This window comes from Danio rerio, chromosome 12, assembly GCF_052040795.2.
Source record: "Danio rerio strain M-AB ecotype USA chromosome 12, GRCz13ab, whole genome shotgun sequence".
NCBI lineage: Eukaryota > Metazoa > Chordata > Actinopteri > Cypriniformes > Danionidae > Danio > Danio rerio.
The window spans coordinates 12263460-12290754 of record NC_141032.1 but is presented as its reverse complement, the minus strand read 5'-3'; the positions used below and the strand labels follow the sequence as shown (position 1 = coordinate 12290754).

Here is a 27295-nt window from a genome sequence, read left to right as displayed (position 1 = left end):
AGGATAAAAACAGTTTAAACAGGAACAAAAAATGATATATATATATATTTTTTTTTTTTTGAGTTTAAGGGTTGCTTGCTCTTGTTTAAAACTTTGTAACTCCCATTCCAATCTCCACCCACCCACAAAAACGAAGCAAAGCAAGTAAAAACAATAATGAACCACAGAATCTGTTTTTTATCTTTGCGACATCAGACTAGTAATAACATCAGTACGTGTTACTGTGTGCATTTTCTGGGTGATTAAAAATGAACTGATCAGAAGTTTAGGAAAAACAGTGCTCAGAATAATTGAGTGCACCCCTTTAAAAATAAAAATTTTTACTAATTTGTCAGTGAATATACCTTGCATCCAGAGTATTCATAGCGCTTCACTTTTTCCCCATTTTTTATGTTACAGCCTCATTCCAGATTAGATTAAATTCATTTATTCTCTCAACATTCTACACACAATACTCCATAATGACAATGTGAAAAAGATTAAGAGGCCTGAAAAAAGAGGCCTGAAAAATGACATGTACATCAGTATTCACATCCTTTGCTTAGTACTTTGTTGATGCACCTTTGGCAGCAATTACAGCCTCAAGTCATTTTAAATGGTAACACTTTACAATAAGGTTCATTAGTTAATGTTAAGTAATGCATTTACTAACATGAACAAACAATGAACAAGACATTTACTACAGTATTTTTACATGTTAATAAAGGTTAGTTAATGAAAATACAGTAGTTCATTGTTAGTTCATGTTAACTCAGGGTGCATTAACTAATGTTAACAAGCATAGACTTGAATGTTAATAATGCATTAGTAAATGTTCAATTATGATTAATAAATGCTGTACATGTGTTGTTCATGATTAGTTCATGTTAGTAAATGCATTAACTAATGAACCTTATTGTAAAGTGTTACCCTTTAAATGGATTGCCACAAGCTTGGCACACCTGTCTTTGTGAATTTTTGCCCATTCCTCTTTGCAGTACCTCTCAGGCTCTATCAGGTTGGATGGGAAGCCACAGTGTACAGATTTTAGTTCTCTCCAGAGATGTTCAATAGGATTTAGGTCTGGGCTCTGGCTGAACCCCTAAAGGACATTCACCGGGTTGTTGTGAAGCCGCTCCATTGATATTTTGGCGGTGTGCTTTGGGTCATTGTCCTGCTGAAAGATGAACCCCAGTCTGAGGTCAAGAGCACTCTGAAGCAGGTTTTCATTCAGGATGTGTACATTGCTTCATTCATCTTTCCCTCTATCCTGACTAGTCTTCCAGTTCCTGCTGCTGAAAAAAAACTGTCAAAGCTGGTGTTTTCTGGGAAGTTTTTGTACCCCTTGGTTTGGAGTATGGTCCTGAAAAATCTTTGTTTCAAAAGGTTATCTAGCCAGTCCCCTTAGCCCTACACCTTCAAGCTAAAGAGAAATGAGACACCCTAATCCCTTCATGTTGTTGCGCAAAACAGGGTAAGGGAAGGGCTAAGGGGTATCAGAATTAAGATTGGGGAGTGTACATGAGTGTAAAAATGCAGCAGGTTGTGGCTAGATTATGAATATATGTTTATATACCAGTAAAATATTAGTTTCAGTTTTGGCTTTGGTACTAACTAATGTAATGCATATGCACAAAAATAATAATGTAAAGCATCCTGTAGAAAATATTAATCTTAAAGAAAGATCTGTGAGGGGTGTACCTGAACACTTACGCTCACAAATGCTGCATGTTTTTGTTAAAAATATGTGCTCAAACTGGAATGGTTTCTGAAATTGAGAGTCCTGGGGTAAGCTTTGTAAATGCTTGCTCTTAAATGGGTATTTAAAGGAAGCAGCTGTCGCAGCGCCTTGTTTATTTATACCTGTTCGTCTTTTTCTTCCAGGTGCCAAAGTCAGGCGAGCAGGTGGCTCCAAATACAGCAGAAGCCTGTGTGGACACGTCCTCCAGTGCCACCAAACAAGTGTCCTACAAGACGGAGATCGTCGCAGGAGTGCCCATTATCACAACCACACAGGTCACACAGCAGTCTCAGACCCCAAGACAGTTAAATTAAAGACAATTAAAGTCACCTATAAATGAAAATTATATCGTTATTTTCTACTCGCACTCATTTAGTTTTTCAAAATCTTTATTTTTGAGCGAACTATTTCTGCTAGCACTTTAAAATAATAGTCTATTAGTTAATATATTTACTAACATGAACAAACTATTAGTAATGCATTTATTATGGTATTAGTTAGTCTTTGTTAACCTTAGTGAATGTTATTTAATTTAAATAAGGTTGGTTGATGTTAACTCACTGTGCATTAACTAACAACTTTGGATTTTAATAATGCATTAGTTAATGTTAAACTATGATTAATTAATGCCTAATAAGATTATTCACACTTAATTTTAGTAAGCGCATTAACTAATGGACCATTATTCTAAAGTGTTTCCCTATTTCTTTAACATATAGCTATTGATACTTTATCTTAATATCTACAGTATCTTAATTACTACATTTATTTACCATGTGTTTGTGTAGTATCATTACTGATGTAAAAAAAAAAAACATAAGAAACACTTTACACGTAGATAATGTTAATGTATTTACTAACACAAACAAACCATGAACAATTGTACACTATTTATTTATTATAGTTCAACGTTTACTAATGCATTATTTTAAAAAAATTCTGTGCTTGGTAACATAGTGAGTTAAAAATAACAAATTTATTTATTTAATCTAAAATTGTGAAATGTTATTGCACTATAAAATAACTGTTCAAAAGTAGTTTATCATTTACCTTAATCATTTATTCGAGTCATTTTAAAGATGAATTTTCAGCTTCATTACTTCAGTATTCAGAGTGACATGATCCTTCAGAAATCACTCTAATATTAATTATTTTTGTTATTATTATCATTATTATTATTATTATTAATGGTAATAGTTATAAAAGCAATAATGACTGGAGTAGTAAATTAGTTTAAAACTTCATACAATAAGTAATAAATAAATATTGAATTAATTAGTGTTTAAAAATATATATATATTTTTTTTACATTTAATAAATATCATCTGAGGAGCAGAATAATTTTATTTAAATTATTAAATTATACTATTAACTATATTTTTTCCCGATAATCTACAGAACAAACCATTGTTATAAAATAACTTACCTAATTACCCTAACCTGCCTAACTGAGTCCCTGTATTGTAAAGTGTTAACAAAGTATGCATAATCTACATTTGTACTGTGTCGTTGGTTTTCAGGAAAAGGGTGAAGGTCAGAATGGTGCAGACAAGAGTGGACTAAGGAAACCTCCTGGTCAACTGCCATATTACCTGAGCCGCAGTAACCAAGACCAGTCGGTCATTAAAACTGGATATTGTGTCAAACAGGGAGCTGTGGTAAGTAACATAAAAAAAAACATAAAGTATATATTAAAAATGTAGATAAATTAAAGATAAAATAAATTTAAAAATCCTGGTTTGCTGTATCATATCTGATTCATCAGGTTTTTAATTTTTATGAAATAGGCAATCCCGACTAAAACAAACACCGCAGTTTTAGTTTCTTAATAATAGACCCTTTTCACAAGACTGTTATGATGCATTAAACGATCATCAGCATCTTATTCCTTGAAAGCTTGTAAAACACATGAACGAAAAAACATGTGGACATTGCTATGTATTAATTTATGTAAAGTCTCAGATTTTTGTTCATTTTCAGAATACAAGTGAAAATATTTGAGAGCTCCCTCGTCCTCCATAGACAGCAAGATTCCAGACTCATTCAAAGTCCAAATCACATTATCAAAACAGACCAAATGCCTTCAGTGGTTCAATCAGAATATTATCAAGGTACAACAATAACGACTTTGAGAAAAATAAACTTTTAAATAGTGTCAGTATAATGTGCATGTTTACGAGCACTGTGCATGACTTTCTCTTGAAACTAAGCAAAGTTTCACATGAGGTACACATCAGAGGCCTGACACTGAGCAGAAGAAACTGTAGAAAAAAGTATTCTCATAGCTTTATAATATTCTAATTATCAAACCTAAACCCTATTTTCACCCGTCTCAAAAAATTTTTTTTGATGTTATATATGCATAAAAAACTGTCAAACAGTTAAGAAAAAGTGCTTTTTTGTAAATTTGGACCACAATCCACATATATGGACATCGTTTTTCTCTAAAAGTACATCATATCAACAGATGATACTTCAATAAGCACAAATAGCTGAAAGAAATAAAACATGCATGTAAAAAACACCTTTAGTATAATATATTTTATAATAATACAATTATTATTATACCTTTAGTATAATATTATATTGCAAATACTGTATTGACAGTGACAGCTTTTCGTAATGCCATTACTGTACATCCAACTTTTCTTTTACCTCTTTTTCTGTTTTGCCTAATGTCTATCCATATTAAATATTGCTATTATTTTTGATGAATTAGTGAATCATGTGCTATATCTATAGATGAATTACCATGTTTGTAAACATTCAGGATGCACGTGCAAGGAGGTGGCAGAAAAAAAGCATGAGCTAGCATTTAGAGCGAGGGAATGACATCTGATGCGGTAGAGTTTGTTGTTGTCTTAGAAATAAATTATATTGATTTTATATATATATATTATTTACATAATGCTTTCAGTGTATTATAACAGCCAGTGATAAGCACAGTGATTCGGCAAAATGAGCAGCGTTCATCTAACAGGTCCATTTGCGATAGCAACCTCCCAATGAATTTTGGATAAGACGAAATGGCCAAGCATCCAGCCCGAAATATACAATCTCATTGAAGATCCAAGTGATTTTACAAGAGGTTGGTTTTATTTTCGCTTATTCAGACTTTCTTCTTAATAATATAATTTCATAAAAGTATTAATTGCGAACTCTAAATAGTTAAATTATATTAGCAGCCAATGACTATCAAAGTACAACATTGTTCAAAGTCAAATAAACAGTGTTAATGTTGTTTTCAAGACACACTTGCAGGTTATTTCAGACTGAATATTCATAGTGCCGTGGTAAACAATATACTGTAGGGAGTGTGTTTCAAGTTGTCACTGAATGAATGTGTGAATATAAAACAAACTTTACCACAATAACCTAAACTTTCACGTTTCATTCTTAGCATTCAGTGTCCGCAGGTTAATTAACCATATGTAACTTTTTTTGCTAAAATCATTGCTGCAATCAAAAACGAGTAATGTGTATGATTCAGCATAGCGTGAACTTACCTGAAATAACATGAGGACTGCAGAGTCCAGCATTTCTAATTAGGTCGTCACTTCATTCAGCTCCCTTTTAGCCAAAGATGTCTGCAGTTGCCATAAAAAAACAGTGTCGTGTATGGTAAAAGTAAAGTTTTCTATTTTTCAACTTTCGAATTTGGCTTTCTACCGAACACAACACTACATGTTTGCGATTGCAGCCGGTCTTTTTTTGCAACCGGGAACCCGCGTGACATCATGTGTGACGTAGGTTGGTAATTCGTCTTTACATTTTCAAAGATGTAGAATTCATTTTAAGGGTTAAATGCACATTCACAGTATTGCCAATAGCTTACCAATGTATGAAGCACAGCTAACACAGGAGTTCCAAATCCGGCAGCTTGCTGTTGGTCACCGTGTGGGATTTGTGTGGTCGACCTGAATACAGTAGAAATCTGTGTGGGGAACTGTCCCTTTTATGTGAAACTCTACTTCCACATTTACATTGAAATGACTGCATTTAGTTTGTAAAATTTCAAATATGACTCCCTTTATCTTAAAGGTCCTGTGAAATTAAAATATTTTTAGATGTTTGTGTCAGTATGCAAGTATTAAGGATATCTACAAGCTTGTGTGTTCCAAAACAGTGCCAAAATTAACCTTTAGAAGATCGACTTGACTTTGATCGACTTTCTCTATTGTCCACAACTGGATTTTTATCTTTGGCTTCACCACATAGCAACATCAGCCTTGACATCACAAAAACACAAGCAACACAAATACATTCAATATTAGTGCATAAATCACATTTAAAACTCAACTAACCCACGTTAACCCATGTAGCACGTTCGTCTCACAACAAGAAGGTTGCTGATTCGAGCCTCAGCTGGGTCAGTTGGCATTTCTGTGAGGAGTTTGCATGTTCTCCCTGTGTTCGCGTAGGTTTCCTCCGGGTGCTCCAGTTTCCCCTAGTCCAAAGACATGTGGTATGGGTGAATTGGTTAGTCTAAATTGTCCGATGTGTGTGTGCGAATGAGTTTGTGGATGATTCCCAGTGATAAGTTGCAGCTGGAAGGGCATCCGTTGCGTAAAAATATGTGCTGTATAAGTTGGCAGCTCATTCCTCTGTGGCGACCCCAGATTTATAAAGGGACTAAGCCGAAAGGAAAATGAATGAATGAATGAGTAAAACCCAGTATTTAAAATTCTAATAGCAGTTGGCACGAATGACATTTGATACACATTTTTCTTTGCCAGAGGTTGCCTAAAGGGTTTTGAAGGCAAAAGCTGAAAATTTATATTTAAGGGGTGTGAACAATCTTCAATAATGATATGTGCATTCTGTTTAATTGTTGTTAGATCAATTCACATATGCCAAATGAACCATGGTAACTGGTAAAACAAGACAGGTTCCTAAAACAAGTGTCTGATTCGTTAGTTTGTTGGATCGATTTGCTTTCTGACTACAATCTATTCACTCCAGAGTTGGTTGTCTGGTACTATAGTTCGTTGGATTGTTTAGCTTTCTTACTGCGATTGATCCAATGTCGCTCCAGAGTTCATTTCAATCGGTCCGAGACCACCCCATTTAGGCAATCTCAGACTGATTGATTTGACATGGACCTGAGTGCGAGGATTCACATATGCAAAACGAACCACGGTAACTGGTGAAACAAAACAGGTTCCGAAACAAATATCTGGTTCGTTAGTTCACTGGATCAATTTGCTTTCTCACTACGATTGATTCAATGCTGCTCTAGAGTTTGTTTCAATCGAACCGAGACCACCTCACTCAGGCGATCTTGGACCGATTGATTTGGCGTGGATCTGAGGGCGATTGCGAGATTCACATATGCCAAATAAACCATGCTAACTGGGTAAATGAGACAAAGCTTCCGAAACAAATGTCTGGGTGTGAAAGCACCTTGACATGTCCCGTCCGCTTCTTGATGCTTTTTTTCGCTTTAAGTAACCTCAACCACTCTTACTAAAAGAGCTGTGATATAAACTAAATGCTATTAGCTGATTTTATAAGGGGGAGGAGCTACAATATGCCCCACCCTGTTTTCTTATTTGAGATTATGTTGAGTTAAGATTCAGTTGAGTTTTAAAAAAATAAGTAAGGTTTATTTATGAACTAATTTTGAGAGGATCCTATGCTTTTGATTGATCACGGCTGGTCCTGCATGAGCTCTGCATATTGCGCCAATCAGATGAATACTGTCACTATAAATAATCAGAGTTTTCCACTTCAGTTATCTTCATCTTGAAGAATCCCTCCTTCCACTTTTACTCCTCCCCTTCTCCTGATAGGGCGGCACAGCAGCCCAGTGGTAAGCACTTTGTCAACTTTGTATTGTAGGATAACACACTTCAAACAAACAAGTACATCAAGGCATATTTTTACACCTGTAAACTTTAACAGATGAAGTTGAAGTCCATTTTTTTGCCCCAATAATTTAAAATAATGTTTCCCAAGTGAATCAAACCAAGGAGTTTTTCATAGTATTTCCTATAAAACACAAATAATTGTTCTGGAGTCATAATAAGTCTTATTTCTTACAGTTTATTTCTTGAATAAAAGCAGTAAAAAAGCCTCCTTTAAGAAATATTTACTATTTGTTTTTTGATAGTCTACACAACAAACCAGTTATACAGTAGCTCGACTAATTATTCCAACTTTTCTAGTTAACATAACCTATTGAAGTCTTTAAATTACACTTTAATCTGAATCAAAGACTATAGAATACTCAACGGGACTTTGTCTGTATACAACTAACTTCTAAATAACTAGTAAAATATTATGCACTGGCTGTCACCATGGGAAAGATTAAAAAGTAGTAATTAGAAATAAGTTAGGTTAACTATTGTGTTTAAAAACGTGTTGTAATAAATCATGTGTTGAAAACTTGTGCTTTATGTCAAGACGGAAACCAAAAATGAATGAAGGCAAAACTTAACAAGTTGAATATTCCTTTTACATGAGCGTGACTGAAAACTAAACTGGGTGAATGTGTTACATCTGTTCTCCGGCACTTGCGACTGTTTGTAAGTTCAAGACTGCATTTCCTAATGTAAAACTGTGTACAGTCAATTTCTAATTAATAATACCCATGTATAGCCGAGTACTTCCTCGAAGTACTTAGGAAATCGCTATTGAAAACAAAAGTGTAATATAAACAACCGTAGACATTTTGATAGTGTTTCACAACTAATGGCTGATCTCGCTTCTCCCTGGCGTTTTGACGCCCCCCATACATTTTTTCGATAAAACGATAATGACCGTTCGATAAGTGTTTGATAGTATTTACGCACTATGCTAATGGCTGCGCAGGCACTTTGCAGCCTGCCCTTCCAAATGCCGCTCACAGTACAAGTGTACAGCCATACAGTGTTAGGTGCACTTGGAGTAAGTCAAAAATAAGGTAAAAAGGTCGAAGTCACAGACATTGTTGACAAGAAACATGACTAATCATCGGTAGTCTGGAGCTACTTCGTTTTTTGCAATACAACACAAAACAGAGCAACGTGCACTGCAAACTGTGCAGACGACTCATGTCATCAAAAGCAGGCAACACCACAAACCTGTTTTGTCGTTTAGAACATTGCCACCCTTATGAACATGCAACTGAATTACAAACCCTAACAAGTGTAGGTAAACCAGCGCAACTACCCATCATTTTCGAAAGCCGTGCTTACGAGAATAAAAACCCCGAAAAGACAGGCGAAAAATATGACAGACACAGTCTCAAACACATCTCAATGAATACTTGATGCTTGCTGTAAACTACAAGCTGCACTATTTAAGGGCATTTGTTACGACATTGATAGGAACTTTTGTTGTCAAGCTTATGTTTCTTTTTTAATATTCAGATATTTTCTTTGGAATTTTTAATACATATTGTCCCTCATCGACAGTAAAAGAACCAGCCTTTATGAAGACATAATCTTTAAAATAATGAAATAATAAAAATGCAGCAAGTATATGACAGACGTTTACATAATCAGTGGATATTTAATTAAATCCTTATTTATGGAGTATCATCCATCTGCAGTTGTTTAAGGCGGGCACGAAATAAAAATATATACACTTTATATATTTTTCTTTGAAAATGTATCTTTTTGCAACGAATTTCGTTATGTATAGTATGTAACTTAAATCGGTCACACTTTACAATATTCATTAGATAATGTTAATTAATCCATTAACTAACATGAACAACAATGAACAATACATTTACTACTGTTTTTGTTCATGTTAGTTAACGTTAGTTAAAGAAAATACAGTAGTTCATTGTTAGTTCATGTTAGTTCATCCATCTGAGGTGAAGCGCTTTAAAACAAGTCCACTATAGTATATGCTTTAGCGCCAAAACAATCATTCATTCATTTTCTTGTCACTTAGTCCCTTTATTAATCCGGGGTTGCCACAGCAGAATGAACAGCCGCCAAAACAATCAATTAAACTATTTTCACGGTTTCATTTTAATTCATTAGCGTAGAGCGGTTTGAGTAGCATCAGCTAGTCTTTACAAGCTTTTTGCAGCACTGATAGATTTCTTAAATTATCTCGGATTAATAAACTTGGTCTGAAGCATCAGAGAGCTCAGAACCTCGTTGAGTGAATGGAGAGGCTCCCCACATGTCTCGCCGTGATGCACGATTTATAAAATGAGAGTCTGCATAGGCCTATTCGTGCCAGTCTTTGAGGTAAAATTTAAACACCCTCGGATATAACCAAGACGTGCGCATATCAGGTTTCTTATGCGTCCCGCAATATGAAATGACAAGAGAATGACTGCGTAAGTAAGGTAACTGTACTCACTTTATGCAATGCGTGGATGTGTCTCACACTGCAAAGCATAACTAAACCTTTAAAGGTCCATCTTTAATTAGTTATCGATAAGGTCTATCGATTTAAGGGTTATTGACAGCCAATCGATCATCAAGTAATCGTTAACATCTCTAAATAAAATAGTCTATATATTGTAGGATATTTCACCCTAAGTTCACCATACTCACCATTAAAAGGACGGTTTACCCAAAACTGAAAATTCTGTTACCGTTAACTCACATTTTGCTTGTTCCAAACCGGTTTTATTTTATTTATTTATTTTGAGGTTGAACAATAATATCCAATAACTTGTAGGTAATGTCTTTGGTTGTTAAAAACTTGAACAGTAAATGATGAAGTAAGATTCTTTTGTTTATTATTTTATTATTTATATTGTCAGAGAGCTAAAACATTTCACAAAATGTGTTTAATCAGCTGCACAAAGCGATTGGCATGCTGAAAATCCTATAAAATTAATAGGTATAAAGATTTGACATGTATCGTGATAATTATCAACATTAACTGATATAAAAAAAAGGTAATGATAATTTTTTACCATATAACCTAGCTCTATTCCTAACACATTCACAAGCAGAGAAACTCTCGAGACCTACCTGAGCTCAAACTCCCCTCTTGCCCTTCAAACAGGAGGGAGCCCCAGGCTCGAGAATATTGTGAGCTCAGGGCTCTCTCCCGGGACAGCATGCCAAAAATGCTTTATTATCAATCATCAGCTAAGTGTGAACTCTTGAAATGCATATTTACCTGTACCTGTAAGCTGCATTGTTGCATCATCAAAACTGACCATTTCATAATCACATAATCACTGCCTACACACTCTAAAATTGTGGCTAGCTTAACAGCTCCGTAGTTTCTCTAACAGCACTATCTTCTGTCATTCTGCAGATGAAGAACTGGAAGAGGAGATACTTCATGCTGGATGACAATGCACTCAGCTACTTCAAAACAGACATGGTCAGTCTCTCCTGAATGTTGATTTCTCCTTATTTCTCCAGAGTCTTGCACACTTCCATTGTCCTTGAACTATTCTCAAACCCATTGACCGTTCTTTGTTTGCATTGTGTTTTGCACCTGTGCATTTGTGAGCCCGTCTCTAAGCTCCCATCTGATTAGTGAAAGTCCGGCCTGTGTATTGTTCATGCCATCTGATCTTTCGGCCAATCGCATTTCACCAAATGGAGCATATTTACATACGAGCTCCTAGAATTAGATCAGTGACTCATGTGGGAGTGAAAGCTTGTGTCCAGTGGAGGTTCTGTGTATGTGCGTGCAGCATGTATGTGTGTAGTTGTTTGAACTTGTTCACGATGTTTTGAATTCCTCTTGCTGAGTGTCAACAGGATTACTTTGTCTGGACAAGTCTGCATTTGTGAATTTAGGATTGCTTCCTCTTAAAGGGGGCCTATTATGTCCCTTTTTGCAAGATGTAAAATGTTCCTAGTATGTGTTTGAGAAGTTTCAGCTCAAAATATCACACAAATAATCTTTTATAAGTCTTTTGAAACTGCCACTTTTAGGCTTTGATCCTAATTGTAAGATTTTTTGTGAATACCGGTTTATATTGAAATGATATTGTGCTTCCTGGGCTATTTTCACAAGAGGGAGGGAGCTACAAATGTCTATTTGTCAGCATAGTGGCAGATTCAAAAACAAGACTAACGTCCTATGCTGATGAGGGACTAACTGGGGGGGGGGGGGATGGGGGGGTTCCCCTTCCTATAAAATAATGTCAATCAAAGTGTTTCTGTGTTTCTGTTTTTTTAAGTGTGATTATATAAAAAAAAAAACACTTCATTTTTACTATTAAAAGCTGGTTACAATCCCAGAATGTTGCCACACAACTGTTTAAATCTCTTATAAAAATGAGGTTTTTACATAATAGGTTTTTAAATTTCATTTAAAATTTTGTCAATGTATATTTATAATTATAAACAAAAACAATGTAGTCATATTAATATATTCACTCACTTCATATTGCTCCTCACAAGCTTCATAGAAAACTATATACGTATATATATATATATATATATATATATATATATATATATATATATATATACATATATATATATATATGTATGTATGTATGTATGTATGTATGTATGTATGTATGTATGTATGTATATATATATATATATATATATATATATATATATATATATATATATATATATATATTAGTCTGTATTTTTTTTAAAACTCCCAAACAAAACTTATATTCATTCATTCATTCATTTTTTCTTTGGCTTAGTTGAGCATTTATCAGGGATCGCCACAACGCAATAAACGCCAACTATTTCATCATATGTTTTACGCCGCGGATACCCTTCCAGCCAACCTCCATAAACTCTCACATGCACACATATACACTATGGGCAATTTAGTTAATTCAATTCACCTACAGCACATGTCTTTCGACTGTGGAGGAAACTGGAGCATCCGGTGGAAACCATCGCGGGGAAAATATGCTAACTGACCCAGCCGGGACTCAAACCTTCTTGCTGTGAGGCGACAGTGCTTACCACTGAGCCACTGTGTCACCCTAAAGGCTGATTTATACTTCTGCGTCAAACGCCAGCGTATGCTACAGCGCTGACGCATAGTTCTCCGCCATGGCCGTCGGCACCGCTGACGTGCACCTCTCAAAAAATGTAACTACACGTCGCAACGACGTGTAGCACAAGCTCTGTGATTGGTCGGCTTGGTAGCGCTGACAAGTCAGGGTGGGACCAAGAGCCGCGTTAATGGTGCGAGCCTGATGGAGCGATTGTTTACAAGTGTGGAGTCCCGTAAAGGAGCTCCGGATGGAAATTTTTGTTTTGTGTTTACCTCATAGTTAAAGTTATTGCACTTCTGCCGGTTCCTGCCTTAAAATGAGCGAGTTTGAGCCACTTGTACATCACGGAAGTGTTCAGGAAAAGCAAAACAGCAGCGAAGAAACTCGACACAAAGGACCATTAACACTTGACTGCCAACTAGTGTTTCGGAAGTGTTAATGCAGACCAACAGGGACAGCGTGCAGAAGTATACATGCACAGCTACGCGCGTTGCATGCGCCGTGGGTTACGCCGGTCACTTGACGCAGAAGTATAAACCAGGCTTAATATTATATAGTGCTGCGTTCACACCGATTTCGCCCGAATCGTTCAAGTTCGAAAAACTGAACTTCAGCGACGATCGCGCCACTTTAACCAATCAGGAGCTTGCTCTAGTGGGGGCCGTAATTATGACCTAGCGCCTATTGTTGGTGTCCCTGGGGAAAATCCTCCTGCACACACCGACAACACTTCATCAAACTGGGCTCGGCTCAGTCAGAAGCACCGCTGAAAGCTTTCATCATCCAGGTTAAGTTTCTGGAGGAGTTTATGATCTCACAGAGCTGGATACATCTCTGAATGGATCTAGTGGACTAAGACACAGCTCCAAATGTATCGACGCTGTTTTTCAGCCTTCATAAAGCACATAAACACAGTTATTTTTTCAATAAAATCTACGTTAGCCATTTAGCAATAAAGCTAGAGTCACCGGGCAGACAGAAGCCTTTCCCTTCATGTGAACCCGCGAGTGTTGTGACGTGAATTTGACGCACAAATGAAGCAGATTTTGACTCGTAAATGAAGCGAGTATACTCAGATGTTCACGTGTCTATTTACACACGAAAATCACGATTCATCCACATTTTCCGCATCTGGTGTAAGCACAGCATTAGTCTATACTATTTTTGCAAAACTCCAAAAATATATAATAACTGAATACTAGCCACAGTAAAACACTCACAAATTGTATTAATTGTCATATAAATTATGATTACACCCACTGCACTGAATACGTAACAGTTTTTTAATGTTAAAATAATAGATGAATGCCAATGTGATGTATGCTACATTTTTTTATTTATAAAATACAGTTGAAGACCGAATTATTAGCCTCCCTTTGATTTTTTGATTATTTATTTATTTTTAAAATATTTTCCAAATTATGTTTAACAGACCAAGGAAATTTTCACAGTATGTCTAATATTATTTTTTTCTTCTGAAGAAAGTCTTATTTGTTTTATTTCGGCTAGAATAAAAGCAGTTTTTAGTTTTTAAAAAGCCATTTTAAGGTCAAAATTATTAGTCTCTTTAAGCTATATTGTTTGAGTCTACAGAACAAACCATCGTTATACAATAACTTGCCTAATTACCCTAACCTACCTAGTTAACCTTATTAACCTCGTTAAACCTTTAAATGTCACTCTAAGCTCTATAGATGTGTCTTGTAAAATATTATTTACTGTCATCATGGCAAAGATAAAATAAGTAATTTATTAGAAATGAGTTATTTAAACTATTATGTTTAGAAATGTGTGGAAAAAAATTCCATTAAACAGAAATTGGGGAAAAAATAAACAGGGCCAATAATTCAGGGGGGCTCATAATTCTGACTTCGACTGCATATAAAATATTTATTATTTTATTTTGCTAGCTCACATCAGTTTGATGGGTTTAGCCATATTCTTAACCACACTCCTCTTAGCATTAGTTATGCTACAGGGGAATTATGCGCAAAGAGAAAGCCCTGCCCCCTACTCAATATTTGTTTTCAGATGGAAGTACATCAACATGCTGAAATAAAAGTCTCAGCAACTTCCAGTTCACACAGACTTTAAAACAAATAAATCCTTGGTTTATGTAACCGACAAAGCAGTGGCACATAGTAAAAAACGTTTTCTCTTACTTTTGACAGGTGAGATTTAATAAAAGCTTTTTTGTACCAACGTGAAAGTTTTGAGTTACCTCAAAAGACCTGTCTAAACTTGATTTCTCAATTTAATTCCTCTTTATTGTTTGGATCAAACATCTTTCTTCACAGGTATATATTTTCCAACATGGTAAACTTGATCAGTAGCTCACCTGGTACAGCCTGTGAAGTTTTTATGACAATTCAGTCTGTTGGTCTCATCCCCTATCTCGGTCTTTCCAACTTTACTTCCTCTCTACAGACGGTAATATCCAAATGAACGCAAAAACAAAAAACATAAATCTAAAAAAACAACATGACCATACCTTAGGCTGTTTTGTCTGCAGAACATGATTGTAGAAAGATGTAAGGTTAGTAATGGGATGTAATGTTTTTTGAGTTTCAACAGAACACTGAGTATTGATTGCACTTATTTGTTAATTACAAATAATATGCAGGTATTTTAATATGCAAATATTTAAGGCTGATTACGTCATGCTCAGTGCTTCATGGGAGCTTTGCTTACTGTGGCTCAGTAATCTGTAGAATTGTCTGTACAATGTCATGATTTCTTTTTTTTTTTTTCCTTTTCCCTGTCTTTAAACTGAAATATGTCAACATAAACAAAGGAGGCTGAGAAAAAATGTTCTGTATAAAGCATTATAAAGAAAACCAATACATTTTCTGAGGCACTTAAGGATGAGGAAAATAAAGCGTAAGTTTCATTTTTGGGTGAACTATCCCTTTAAAAACATCCAGAAATAGAGCATTTTTACTGAACAGTTGTACTTGGAAATTTGTAAAAGGAAATTATGTAGGAAATCAACTCAGGGTTAGGAAGTTTACGCCCCCAAATGTGAAGTACATGACACTGGATTAGCAATTTTAAGGATGAGAAGATTCTATTATCACTAATGTCATTTTAGCACGGATGGGTGGGCAGTTGTTTGGCTTGTGACGCACATTTTCTCTCAAATAAAGTGATTGGCACATCTTCTTGTCTGAAGAAGGAACCATTTTTGGCTGTAGTAGTTTAAAATCATTATAAACTGTGGGGGCAGAACAATGGTAATTCGTTCCAACGTTCAAACACACAACTTCCTGTTAAAGCTTTTTGACAAACTTTATTCTCCACAGATTTATAGGACGGATATTATTTTTATTCCCATCAAGTTAAGAATAGCACAGACTGATACAAACTGATCTTCTGCATCTGACAGTGAAAGTTCAATGAAATAATGACTAGAAGTTATTCGTTGGACCAACTGTTTTGGATAATTGCATTTATAGTTAATGTTTTTGAAGATTCTTATGCTCACTAAGGTTGTTCGTTTGATGGAAAATACAGTAAATTAGTAAAGTTGTTAAAGTAATATTGTTAGTAAATCCTAAAAATAACAAATATTAACAGGGTGTCCATGGGGTCTCAAAAAGTATTAAAGGGGTGGTCCACTACGATCTCATATTTTAAACTTTAGTTGGTGTGCAATGTAGCTGTGTGAACATAAACGACATCTCTGAATGTAAAAAGCTCTAAGTTCAATCCAAAGGGAGACCTTGGGTTTTACAGAGTTAGCTTAGCAAAGCCGACAATAAACGAATTTTGGGGACTACAAAAAAATACTTCCTGCCCTTGTGAGATCACAAGCATACTTTTACCGCGCGCACACACTGCGCAGCTAAGGGCCTTGGCCAGAGGCACTGTAATGTTATAGCAGAGATAGCTAAAATGCTTCCAAACGCTGCTGTTTCCACAGAGCTTCGTCTGTTTCTGTATTTGGGCTTCCAAAGGGCACGACACAAAGACAGAAGTGCTTACAGTTCAATATTAATTATGTTCCAGAGAATTATAAAATACACAGCAAGCATGATTTGACAAAACAGCTCAAGAATCTCTCCCAGTTCAGTGCTGGATTCGGTTAAAATCTCCTCAAAGCAGAAGCTGTGAACTACAACCTGTTTTTATTTGTTAAAATTGATCATGACATGTATAGTGTCTAGCGTTAATGGTATGCTGTAGCAACGATGTAAACAACAGGAAATGCTGTTTTGCAACGCAAACGATTTAGCTATATATTTATATTTATCAGTCAAACTGCTATATACAAATGCGCTACTTTGCATTGATTCTCTTAAGGCAGCTTTTCCATGGGTTTTACATCTCAGATAATGAAGTCGCAAAAGATATGTAAACGATTTATATTACTTACACCTGCATATACTGTATATATGTGAAAGATGTCGTGTAACGCATTGAGTTAAAAAATACAGAGAGCTTGCCTAACTCGTGTAGCAGCAGAAAAATAAATCAAGGCACACACAGGTCGCATCCCACATCTTGTGCTTTATTCTTCTGTCAGCAGTGTCTTAATCCGAGCATCAGAGAAAAAGAAAAAGAAAGTCCCGCACACATGCGCTTGTTACAGAAAGTACACACATTCACACACACACAAATGATCTCTCTTAAAGGAGCCGCACCCCATTTTCACTCATTACAGACACTTGTCAGATTTTATTTTAGAGAGCAGGCAGGAGGTTGACTGACTGTTTACACAGCAGAAAAGTGCGTGTCTGTACAGGCGTGATGTGGAGCTGATCCGCGAATCGCAGCACATTATGACGATGACAATCAGTGTCACTTGAAGGCGGGCCTTTCAGATGAACTAGGAAATATATCAGTTGTTTTCATCTTAGCTGAGTAGCTGTGTATAATCAAAGTGAGATTTATGAAAAAATAGCGTGATTTCCTTCAAGTGAAACATGAACACACATTGCTTTGCATCTTATAAACACATTTTGGCCTTAAAATTCTGGACACCCCTTTAAAAGTTGATAAATCAATTATGAGAAAATTAAGGCCCTTAGAAAGTATTAAAGCCTTAACCGGGTTTTACAAGGTCTTACATTTTAAGCGTTGACAAAAGTGTTTGACTCTAAAAAAGCATAAATATATTTATTTACCTTTTATTATTAACAATGGCGTGCTTGATTCACACGATTGGTTTGGGCAGGGGCACGTCTGGCCAATTTCTTTGTCCAGGTGATGTCCCATAATTTGCGACAAACGTGGGAAGATGATGTGACGCTCTCCACATGTAGCGAAACCATAGAACGAAACAGATGGCAAAATGGGATAATGCAAGTCTGCGTATTCCTGGTTGGATTAAGACGATTTTAAAAAGTGGCTGAAGCCTGTCGCTGAAAACAACCACGTAACTTATTCTTTCAGAATAAGTCAATAAAAATAAAGAACAAAAGCTATAAAGAAACAATAGCTTTGTTTCTTCTGAGCTAATCTGAGTTCTGTTGCATGGTTTTACTCCATTGATTTAATTAACTACAACTGTTTATTAAGTTAAAGGTTTAATACTGATTAGAACTTGAAGTGGCGAAGAGGTCTTTAAAAAGAAAAAAAAAAAGGCATTGAATATACTTTTAGGATTCCTACATATAATCTGATTAAGGATTAAAGTAATTTTAGTAGTTTATTAAAATACTTAATTTAATACTTAAATACTTAATTTCAAACAGGCATGGGTCCGTATAAGATTCTGACGGAATGATAACATTGGATAAAAATATCGGTAGCACTTTATAATAACTACACACTATGAATCATTTATTAAGCATTAACAAATAGTGAATTCATTATCTGATAAGCATTAACTCTACATTAATAGACATTAGGAAGCAGTTTATAACTGCAGCTACAAATGCTCTATTCTTGACTTATAACCACAATTATAATGTGTTATTGATTTATTTTTCATTACTAAATTAAGTATTGCATTGTTACATGTATTTCAGCACAGTTAGTAATTTTTTAAGATCATTCAGAAAGAGTTAGTAAATGATTAATAAACTATTAAAATTAACATTTATAATTCTTATTATTTAGTCATATAGTAATAGTTAATTTGTAGGTTAATTATTTTTTTATTTATTTAATTATTTATTATTTTATTATTTATTTATTTATTTATTATTTATTTTATAGAAATTTTACTTTTTAAATAAGATTGCAGATAATTGTTCAATTGATACCAAGCCTTTAAATGTCATTTATAAGGGATTTATAAAGCATAAGTAGTCCTTACTTTAGATTAGGTCAAAAACTGCAGTTAATAAAGCATTTACTAACATATAAAGTCACCATTACTATCTGCCTGAACAATAAAATAAACAAATATTGATTTGAATTGTTCATTTACTAACTCATTCTGAATGATTTTAAAAACCACCAACTACTCTTAAAGACAACTGGTTTGTAAATAATGCAATACTTAATTTAGTAATGAAAAATAGATAATTAACAAAGGAAGAAAGTACAATTATTAAGCACATTATATTTGTGGTTATAAGTCAAGAATACAGGATTTGTAGCTGCAGTTATAAACTGCTTACTAACGTTTATTAATGTAGAGTTAATGCTTAACAAATAATGAATTCACTAGATGCTAATGCTTAGTTAATGATTCATAGTATGTAGTTATTATAAAGTAAATGATTAATAGTGTGTAGTTATTATAAAGTTTTATCAAAATATCGTGGTTTCACAGTATCACGGTGTTGTGATTACTTTTTCCCAATTGAACACAATATATTCTATCATAGTATCACCGTAGGAAACATTTAAAATATTTGAACCATAGCTTTTGATGTAGAGGTTCATTTTCTGCTGAAGATACTGTTGCCCTAAAAAACTGAATAAAATGGGTGTAAAAAAAATGTAATAAATAAATAAATAATTACATATAAATTAGGAACGGTGTAACATAAAACTTTGGTGGTTTCAAAATCTTGACTTTGCCAAACCACGGTAAACCTTGAAACCGGTTATTGTCCCATGCCTAATTCCAAATGTAATTTGGTTTTATTTCAATTTTAATATTATTTTACATTTTACGTTATTTGCACTGTCCTGTTACTTAGTCCCAAAAATCACTAAAATAATACAAATAAAATTCTTTTTTTTTTCCTATTTTAAATTATCAGAAAATAAATAATTAGTTTTAAATGAAATTGGATTAAACTTGATTGTGAGCTCCTCTTTAAAGTAAAAACAAATACATTGATATATTAACTGTGGTATTTCAGTCTCAGTAGCAAAAGCTTGTTACTGCTTCAGCAAAAGCCGCTGATGCTGTGAATATGAGAGTTGGTGTACAGTATGTGTGTGTGGGTGCGTGTAAGGGGGTCAGGCATATCGAATGCAGGAGTGAGGCTTGGTCAAAGGCTAAATCATACAGTAGATGTCAATAAAGGCTATTTCAGGGGGTGATAATTACAGGCTTGTTCTCATTGCAGCATCCTGCTCGGGCCTGTTTTTTTTCTGTCTGCGTGCTCACAGCGTGGCTGGATTGTTAGCTTTTTCTGAACAACCATTCACATGAAGTAAGGTCTGTATTAAATAAACCCTCTTTTTCAGGAGCGAGAGCCATTAAAGGTTATCCTTCTGAAAGAAGTGAACAAGGTGCAGGAGTGTAAACAAAGGTCAGTAGTTCTTCATTTGTGTTTTGTTTTAGAAAATTTGCTTTTAAAAAATGTTTTTGTTTTTATTTAGTTTAGTTTTGCTTTTTGTTAAACCAGAGGTTGGAAAACTGCCACAAGATGTCAGTTTGTCGTTGTTGTTTTAATAAATTTTTTGCTTAGAAAATAATATCCAAAAGTGTTTAGCTTATGAACTATTTAAAAATAAATGTGAGTGCATTTGTTGTTTTTTTTTTTTTTTTTTTGATAATTCAGTTTAATTTTTACTTCACTTGTCACACCCCCTCTTAATCCAGAGATTGGCAAACTGCTTAAACAAATACCACATGATGTAAGAAAATAATTTAGTTGTCATTAAAAATAGTTTCCAATCGCATCTCTGCTACAAGATCTATTAAGCAAGAGGTTGACAAACTGCTCAGAGAAATGCCACATAATGTCTTTTTTTTTTTCTTTAGGAAATAATTTCCTAATGTGTTTTGCCACACTTCTGTTGAGCAAGAAGTTCTCAAATGCCCTATAATTTTGTTTTGTTCTGCAAATTATTTTTAAATGCATACACTGACAAAAAAGATTTCTGGAACAATTTATTGTTGCAAAAAATTTATATGGGTTGAATTTAAACAAACAAATTAAGGGCTCTGTTTTAACGGTCTAGGCGCAAAGTCTAAAGCACATGGCGTAAACGCATTAAGCATGTGTCCGAACACTTTTGCCCTTTTAAGGACGGAAAAAAACGCTCTGCGTCTTAGAGCATGGTCTAACATGGTTGTGCTTATTCTGTTAATGAGTTATGAGTGTGTTTTGAGCATAACATGCATTAAACCAATCAGAGTCCCATCTCCCATTTTCTTGAAGAGTCACTTGCGTCGTGCCATGGCTCATTTGCTATTTAGCCTACAAGGCAGACGTTGTAAGTGGAAAAACTGAATGCTTCAATGGTGAGAAAACAGTTAAACAGCTTCTGCAGCACGAGGATAAAGAATGAGCCTCCCCCATTCATCCTCTTTACTTTCTCTTTACTTTTACTCTTTACTTCTTTACTTTTGTGGATAAGGAAACAGAGGAATCTCACTTTACTCAAGACATCCATTAGCTTACATATTAAATATAGTTTGTTAAGCACAAGGATTTGTTTCAAAACTATTTTTAAAATCAGTTCTAATATCCAGCAATCAAATAAATGAGCAATAGTAATGAAGTGTGGTCAGAAAACTGAGTTTTATCCAAGCACGCCTTATTCTTATGCCCCATATGGTGATGCATACGTCTCAAATATAACAATTCATATAATAAATAATACTGCTAATAATAATTAAATTATACAAAAGCAAATTGTCATGAATAAACTGAAAAAAGCCCCCCAACGTAAGGCATGAAAGTAGTGGTTTACATTTATGTAGATAATAATCATTTTTGTAACAATTTATTCCTTTATTTTATTTTTTTTTCATATGTGAAGATATTTGTGTGTTGCTGTACATCCTGTGTGTATTATGCAATGTGTAAGCGTTTGGACTCGCATAGGCGCACAACTAACGCACTAGACTAGTTTTTATAAGGTAATTGCGCGGTCTATTTCAGTTTCTCAAAATAGCAATGCGCCAACAATGCGCACCTCTTTTATAGAACACCCTTGAGTCCACAAAGTGGTGCAAATGGATTTGCTATTTAAACAACGTGACGCAAAATGTGACAATTATTGCAGCGCTGGTTCTGAAAATTGCAACAAATTCAGCCTTATTGCGCTGGGTGTATAATAGGGTCCTAAATTTAGTAATGTTCAACTTATTTTTGTTTGTTTAATTTCAGGCCAAATAAATTGTTTACCTTAAAGTAATAAATCCAAGGTATTATCTTTTGAATAATTTTTTTTGTGATATCTGCTACACCTCCTATTGCACAAGAGGTTGATAAACTGCTCAAATAAATGCCACATGATTTATGCTTTTTGTCTGGGATTTTTTCACACCTGAGGGGTACTGAACAAAAGCAAGATAAGGGATTAAGCTAGGATTTTCAAGCTATCCTGGCTTAGTTTAGCCTTGACTTCAGTTGTATGAAAGCAAGAAAAATTTATGTTGCATGAAAGCTCAATGCTCCGGAGTAGACTAATTACCAGGCTAACACAGTGATTTATCTGTTATTTTTGCTGTCAATGCTAATAGAAATTCAACCCATCTTATATATATATTTTGTTAACATAATAGTTTTAATAACTCATTTCTCATAACTCATTTAAATTCAAGTGACATTTAAAGGCTTAACTAGGTTAATTAGGTTAACTAGTTTAATATATATATATACAAATATAAAAATAAATACATGTTCAAGTGTATTACCAATTAACACCTTAACCATTTTAGTATGTGTTATTATATTATTAATGACCTCAAGAATCAAGAGCGTCTGTGCTCCGTGTCTCGCCTTCAAACACCACTGCACATTTACTGCGTGTCAGCATTGCCTTCTGAGGCGCAAGTTATTTATTAAATGAAGAAAACATTCACGCAGCTTCTCCTATAGCAGCAAATTCCGTTTTTACTGTTGATATTTAGCGCCAGTTAGTCAGGAATGGAATGGAATGGAATTGAATGGAAATGCTGCTTTATTCGCACATCTTTAATGCGATAATCTAATTTTGTGCATAAAGTTAATTCACGGTTTTGGATTGAAACATAGGTTATGGCAGTGATTCAAAAATATATGTTTTGTTGAGCTGAATCTCGTTATATTTTTGATGTCAGTTGCGGGTCAGCAGAAAGAAGAGGGTGTCCCAGAAATGGCAGTTTGAGAATCCTGAATTAAATTGTTGCGCATTTTGTGGTTTTGTGATTTATTTTTTGTTTATTTTTTTACAGTTGAATAAAATCTATTTTCCATTCACATATTATGAATGTCCTTCACTGCCTATAATTAATTAAAATATAAGTAAAATAACATTTATTACAAGTTGATTTTAAAAAGTCACCAAAATAGTTCTGCTTTTTGTGATTTTTATCTTTTTTTCAGTACGAATTTTTCTATTCATACATTTCATTATTGAGGATTTTAAAAAAGAATAAAAATCTCTTCTCGTCTTTTTCACATAAACTCAATCTTGTGTCTCATCTCACGGAGTAAGCATCTCGTTACACTTCCAGCATATATAGCAAATAAACAAATGTAAATATTAATCCTGCTTGCTTTTTGAGCATTGTTTTGTGAGTAAGTCTCAGATAGAACCAAGTTTCTACTTGGCATTTCAATAATCTCAGGAACTTGGATGCATGTTGAATACAGATTTTCGAAATGTAATTACACATATATTACTGTTACTCCTGGGAAAACATCTGGAAAGGATTGTGCTGAGTTTTTTTTTTTTTTTTAAGTATAAACAACTGTGAAATGTGCCAAATAAGCAGATTCACATTCATTCTACACTTTGATATAAAAAATGCTACAAATGATTTTCTAGGAATCATGGATGACATTAGCAATATTCTGCAGGTGAGGATTTAACATTTAAAAAGAAAATGACTTCTGGATGAAAACACACTGGGGGGAAAAACATCAAGGTGATATATGTGTGCTGTCAGGAAACATCGGGAAAACATGCCATTATCTCCAGACAGCCAGGTTTATCATAATATTGACTCGCAAAAAAAATCACAAGTTTTAAAAGTTTGGACACTTCATAAAAGTTTCAATGAATTACAGCATTCCCATCATGCATCTGTACTACTGTGCTGTTGCATAAGTACTGTATCTAATAGCCATTTACCTTTTTAGTGACTTGATGATGAGGGACAATCTTTTTGAACTGGTTACTACCACGAGAACTTTCTACATTCAGGTAGGAATATTTAATTCATTGTAATTCATGGTAAAATCTCGAACTGGTTTATATGTAATAATGTTATGCTTTGATTTATGATGCTGGAATAAAATGCATGCAGTTATTTTTGTAATGTTATTTTATTGACAGGAGAAAAACAAAAGGTGCTTCATATTATATTGTGAATGTGAAGTCGAGATACAAGAACTAATAGTAGTTACCGTTATTGATGCAAATGGTTTTTGCATTATATTGTATAGGAATTTTGTATTACATCAATGTTATTTTCTCATTTAAGGTTTGTTAGATTCAGGCTTTCAGATTAGGAGTTTATTCTGAAAATATTGCAAGTTTGTCAAGTTAATTTCCTTCACTAAGTGAAGATTATTTATAAACTAATTTTGAGAGGATCACTGTCACGGTTGCAGGTTTGTGCGCTCTTCCGGAGTGTCTGTTTGATCATGTGAGTTTGTTTTGTTTTTGTTGCCCACGTGTACTCAGTTGGTTTAATTAATTCGCCAGCTGAGGCTCATTATCACGCCTATATATATGCAACGTTTTCTGTGTTTCCTTGTCAGTTTGTTACGTGTGCTTATGTGTTCGTTTGTCTGTGCTCAGGACAGTGCGGAGTTACCACTTGACCCTGTTTTCCCGTCTGATCCCTGCTCTGGTTTCTCCTAGTCCTAGCTCCGTACTCTCTGTTACATTTATCTTGACTGTGTCAATAAATACAATTTCACTTGCACTTGGATCCATCTGAACATTCTTTGTACGTGACAATCACGTTATTATGATTGAACACAGCTGGTTCTGCATTAACTATGTATGATCCACCATTCAGATGATTCCTAACCCACTATAAAGAGCCAGGGTTTCTCACTACAGTCATCTTCGATTAGAAGAATTCCCCCTTCCACCCCTACTCCTCCACCTTTCCCTTCATAGGGCGGCACGGTGGCCCAGTGCCTCACAGCAAGAACGTCACCGGTTCTAGTGCTTAAATAGACCGGCTGCCGTTTCTGTGCAAAGTTTGCATGTTCTTCCCGTGCTCAAGTGGGTTGCCCCCGGGTTCTCCGGTTTCCTCCAACATTCCAAAAACATGCACTACAAGTGAATTGATCGATCTAAATTTAGCACTAAAGTCAAACTCTCATCCAGCAGCATATCTCTTCATAACAATCATTTTAGTCATCAGCTTTTATCAAAAAGGGAAGTTGTCAAGATCTACCTGAGCTCAAAGCTCCCCTCTCGCTCTGCGTTCTGCGATCTTTTGAGCTTAGGGCTCTCTCCGGGGACAGCATGCCAAACTTGCATGTTATCAATCATTGGCTAAGTGTGAACTCTTGAAAGTGTTTATTTTAATAAGATGTAATAAAATGTCTTATAACATATTCGTTTGTTCTCTTTATAACCTACAATAGAATAAAAAATATCCTCTACTTTTTCACTCTGATCACACTAAAACATTATGCTAAGTTATATATGAAAAACATTATCTTAAATCATTTGTAACTTTTTTTTAAGCTTACAAACATGTACAGAAATTCATATTTTATTTCATAATCTTTAAACTAAAGAACATCACTGATCTTATCACAATGAATTTTTTTTTTCTTGTACTAATAAGCATTGGGATGTACATCTCAATATGAAAGAAAGGATGTTTAAAACTTCTCATGTTTACTTCAGCTTAAAAACTAAAGCTACAGGTATGTGTGTTTTATTTCTTTCAAGTCTGACAGCCCTGAAGAGATGCACGGCTGGATAAAGGCTATCTCTGGGGCCATAGTGGCCCAGCGGGGTCCTGGACGCTCAGCAGCATCTGTAAGACTTTTATTAACTCACATATCATCAGTTAAATTGTTTTTGTGCTCTTGTTTGTCTTTTGTGAGGTGCTTTGTACCAATTGCTGAGCTAATTTCCAGTTTAACCATTTCTCACTTCACTTGTCACTGTTACTGATGTAACAGCCACTGGCCAATCTTGAAAGGATAGTTTTACACTAATAGTGTTGGGGGTAATGCATCCATTACAAGTAACGTGAGTTAAGTAACAAGTAAAGTAACACATTACTTTAAAAATTGAAGTAATAATATTTGAGTGACTTTTTTAAATGTAACTCCAGTTACATTTTTAGATGAATTAATTTGCCTTTAAAAGAATAATTTGCTGAATTAAAATGACTGTAATCACGTTGAATCACATTCACTGAGAGAATGAGCTCCCTGCGGGATCAGACACAAAGCAAGATGGCAGAGCCTTACATTTCTGAGATGGAAGTATTCTCATTATTTTTGAACACATACAGTGTGACGTTATATGCAGAGCTCCTCTTTTAAAAAAAAAAGAGAAAAATACCCTGCAAGTTCCAAAAGAGATCAAGCCTCATGCAGGTATGAAAAAGTAACTCAAAGTTAATGTAACACATTACTTTCTATAAAAAGTAACTAAGTAATGCAACTAGTAACTTTTTTTGTGGAGCAACTCAATATTGTAATGCATTACATCCAAAAGTAATTTTCCCTAAAACTGGTGCCATTATATACTTCCCAGTGGTTCTCAAACGTTTTGTGTGGTTGACATCTCCTCATAGGCCCTGTCCACACAAACACTGGTATTTTCAACTGTAGTAAGTTCTATGCGATTTGTCCTCTTAAAAATGCAGCATCAGGTGACTGAAACCAAAACTTTCAGAAATCTTCTAGTTCAGGGTGAGAATTGTCTGAAACTCCAGTTAAAGTGTGGTTGTGCGGTTCTTGCCTCATATTTCCTTTCTGATTGGCCAACACCTGTGTTCACACCAAACATGGAAGCCATTGAAGCGATTTCTGTGCATTTGCAACAAATGGATCGCACATTCTACATTTTTCACACCACCGGACCATAAACCACCTTTGTTTTCACTATTTCATTGACTTGTGTGCAATTTTCTTCCACATTTTGTGTGAACTCATCATAATAGGATTTTTTAGTTGTTGCCTGTTGGTTCAGTGTACCCATTAAGATGCATAATAGTTCATTTTTGTGTTTTCATGTGAATTGATTATTCTTTTATTTTTATTTTTATGAAAGCAGGGAAAACTCATTTATATTTTTTTTTAATACCATGGACATGGCCCTAAACTGTGCTTCAGCAGCAAGGAGAAGTTTTTTATTGATTATTTTTTTAGGCCAAAATATTTGTTTTGCTTTCTACTATTATTATGTTACAC

At 34.7% G+C, this 27295-nt stretch overlaps 1 protein-coding gene across 11 annotated transcripts in view; it reads left to right on the top strand.

Annotated features, from left to right (window-relative positions):
* The window catches only part of plekha1b (pleckstrin homology domain containing A1b), a 101494-nt gene that overhangs the window by 58683 nt on the left and 15516 nt on the right, over window positions 1-27295 (top strand). For all 11 annotated transcript variants that reach the window (XR_015503931.1, XR_015503930.1, XR_015503932.1 and 8 more), the window contains exons 6-11: window positions 1864-1995; window positions 3241-3378; window positions 10940-11008; window positions 20205-20269; window positions 24038-24101; window positions 25818-25907. Coding sequence is in view for 5 of the 11 variants with exons in the window: in XM_087275953.1 (XP_087132079.1) it covers window positions 1864-1995; window positions 3241-3378; window positions 10940-11008; window positions 20205-20269; window positions 24038-24101; window positions 25818-25907 (558 nt within the window). In the remaining 6 variants the exon portion in view is untranslated. The remainder of the gene's footprint in view (window positions 1-1863; window positions 1996-3240; window positions 3379-10939; window positions 11009-20204; window positions 20270-24037; window positions 24102-25817; window positions 25908-27295) is intronic.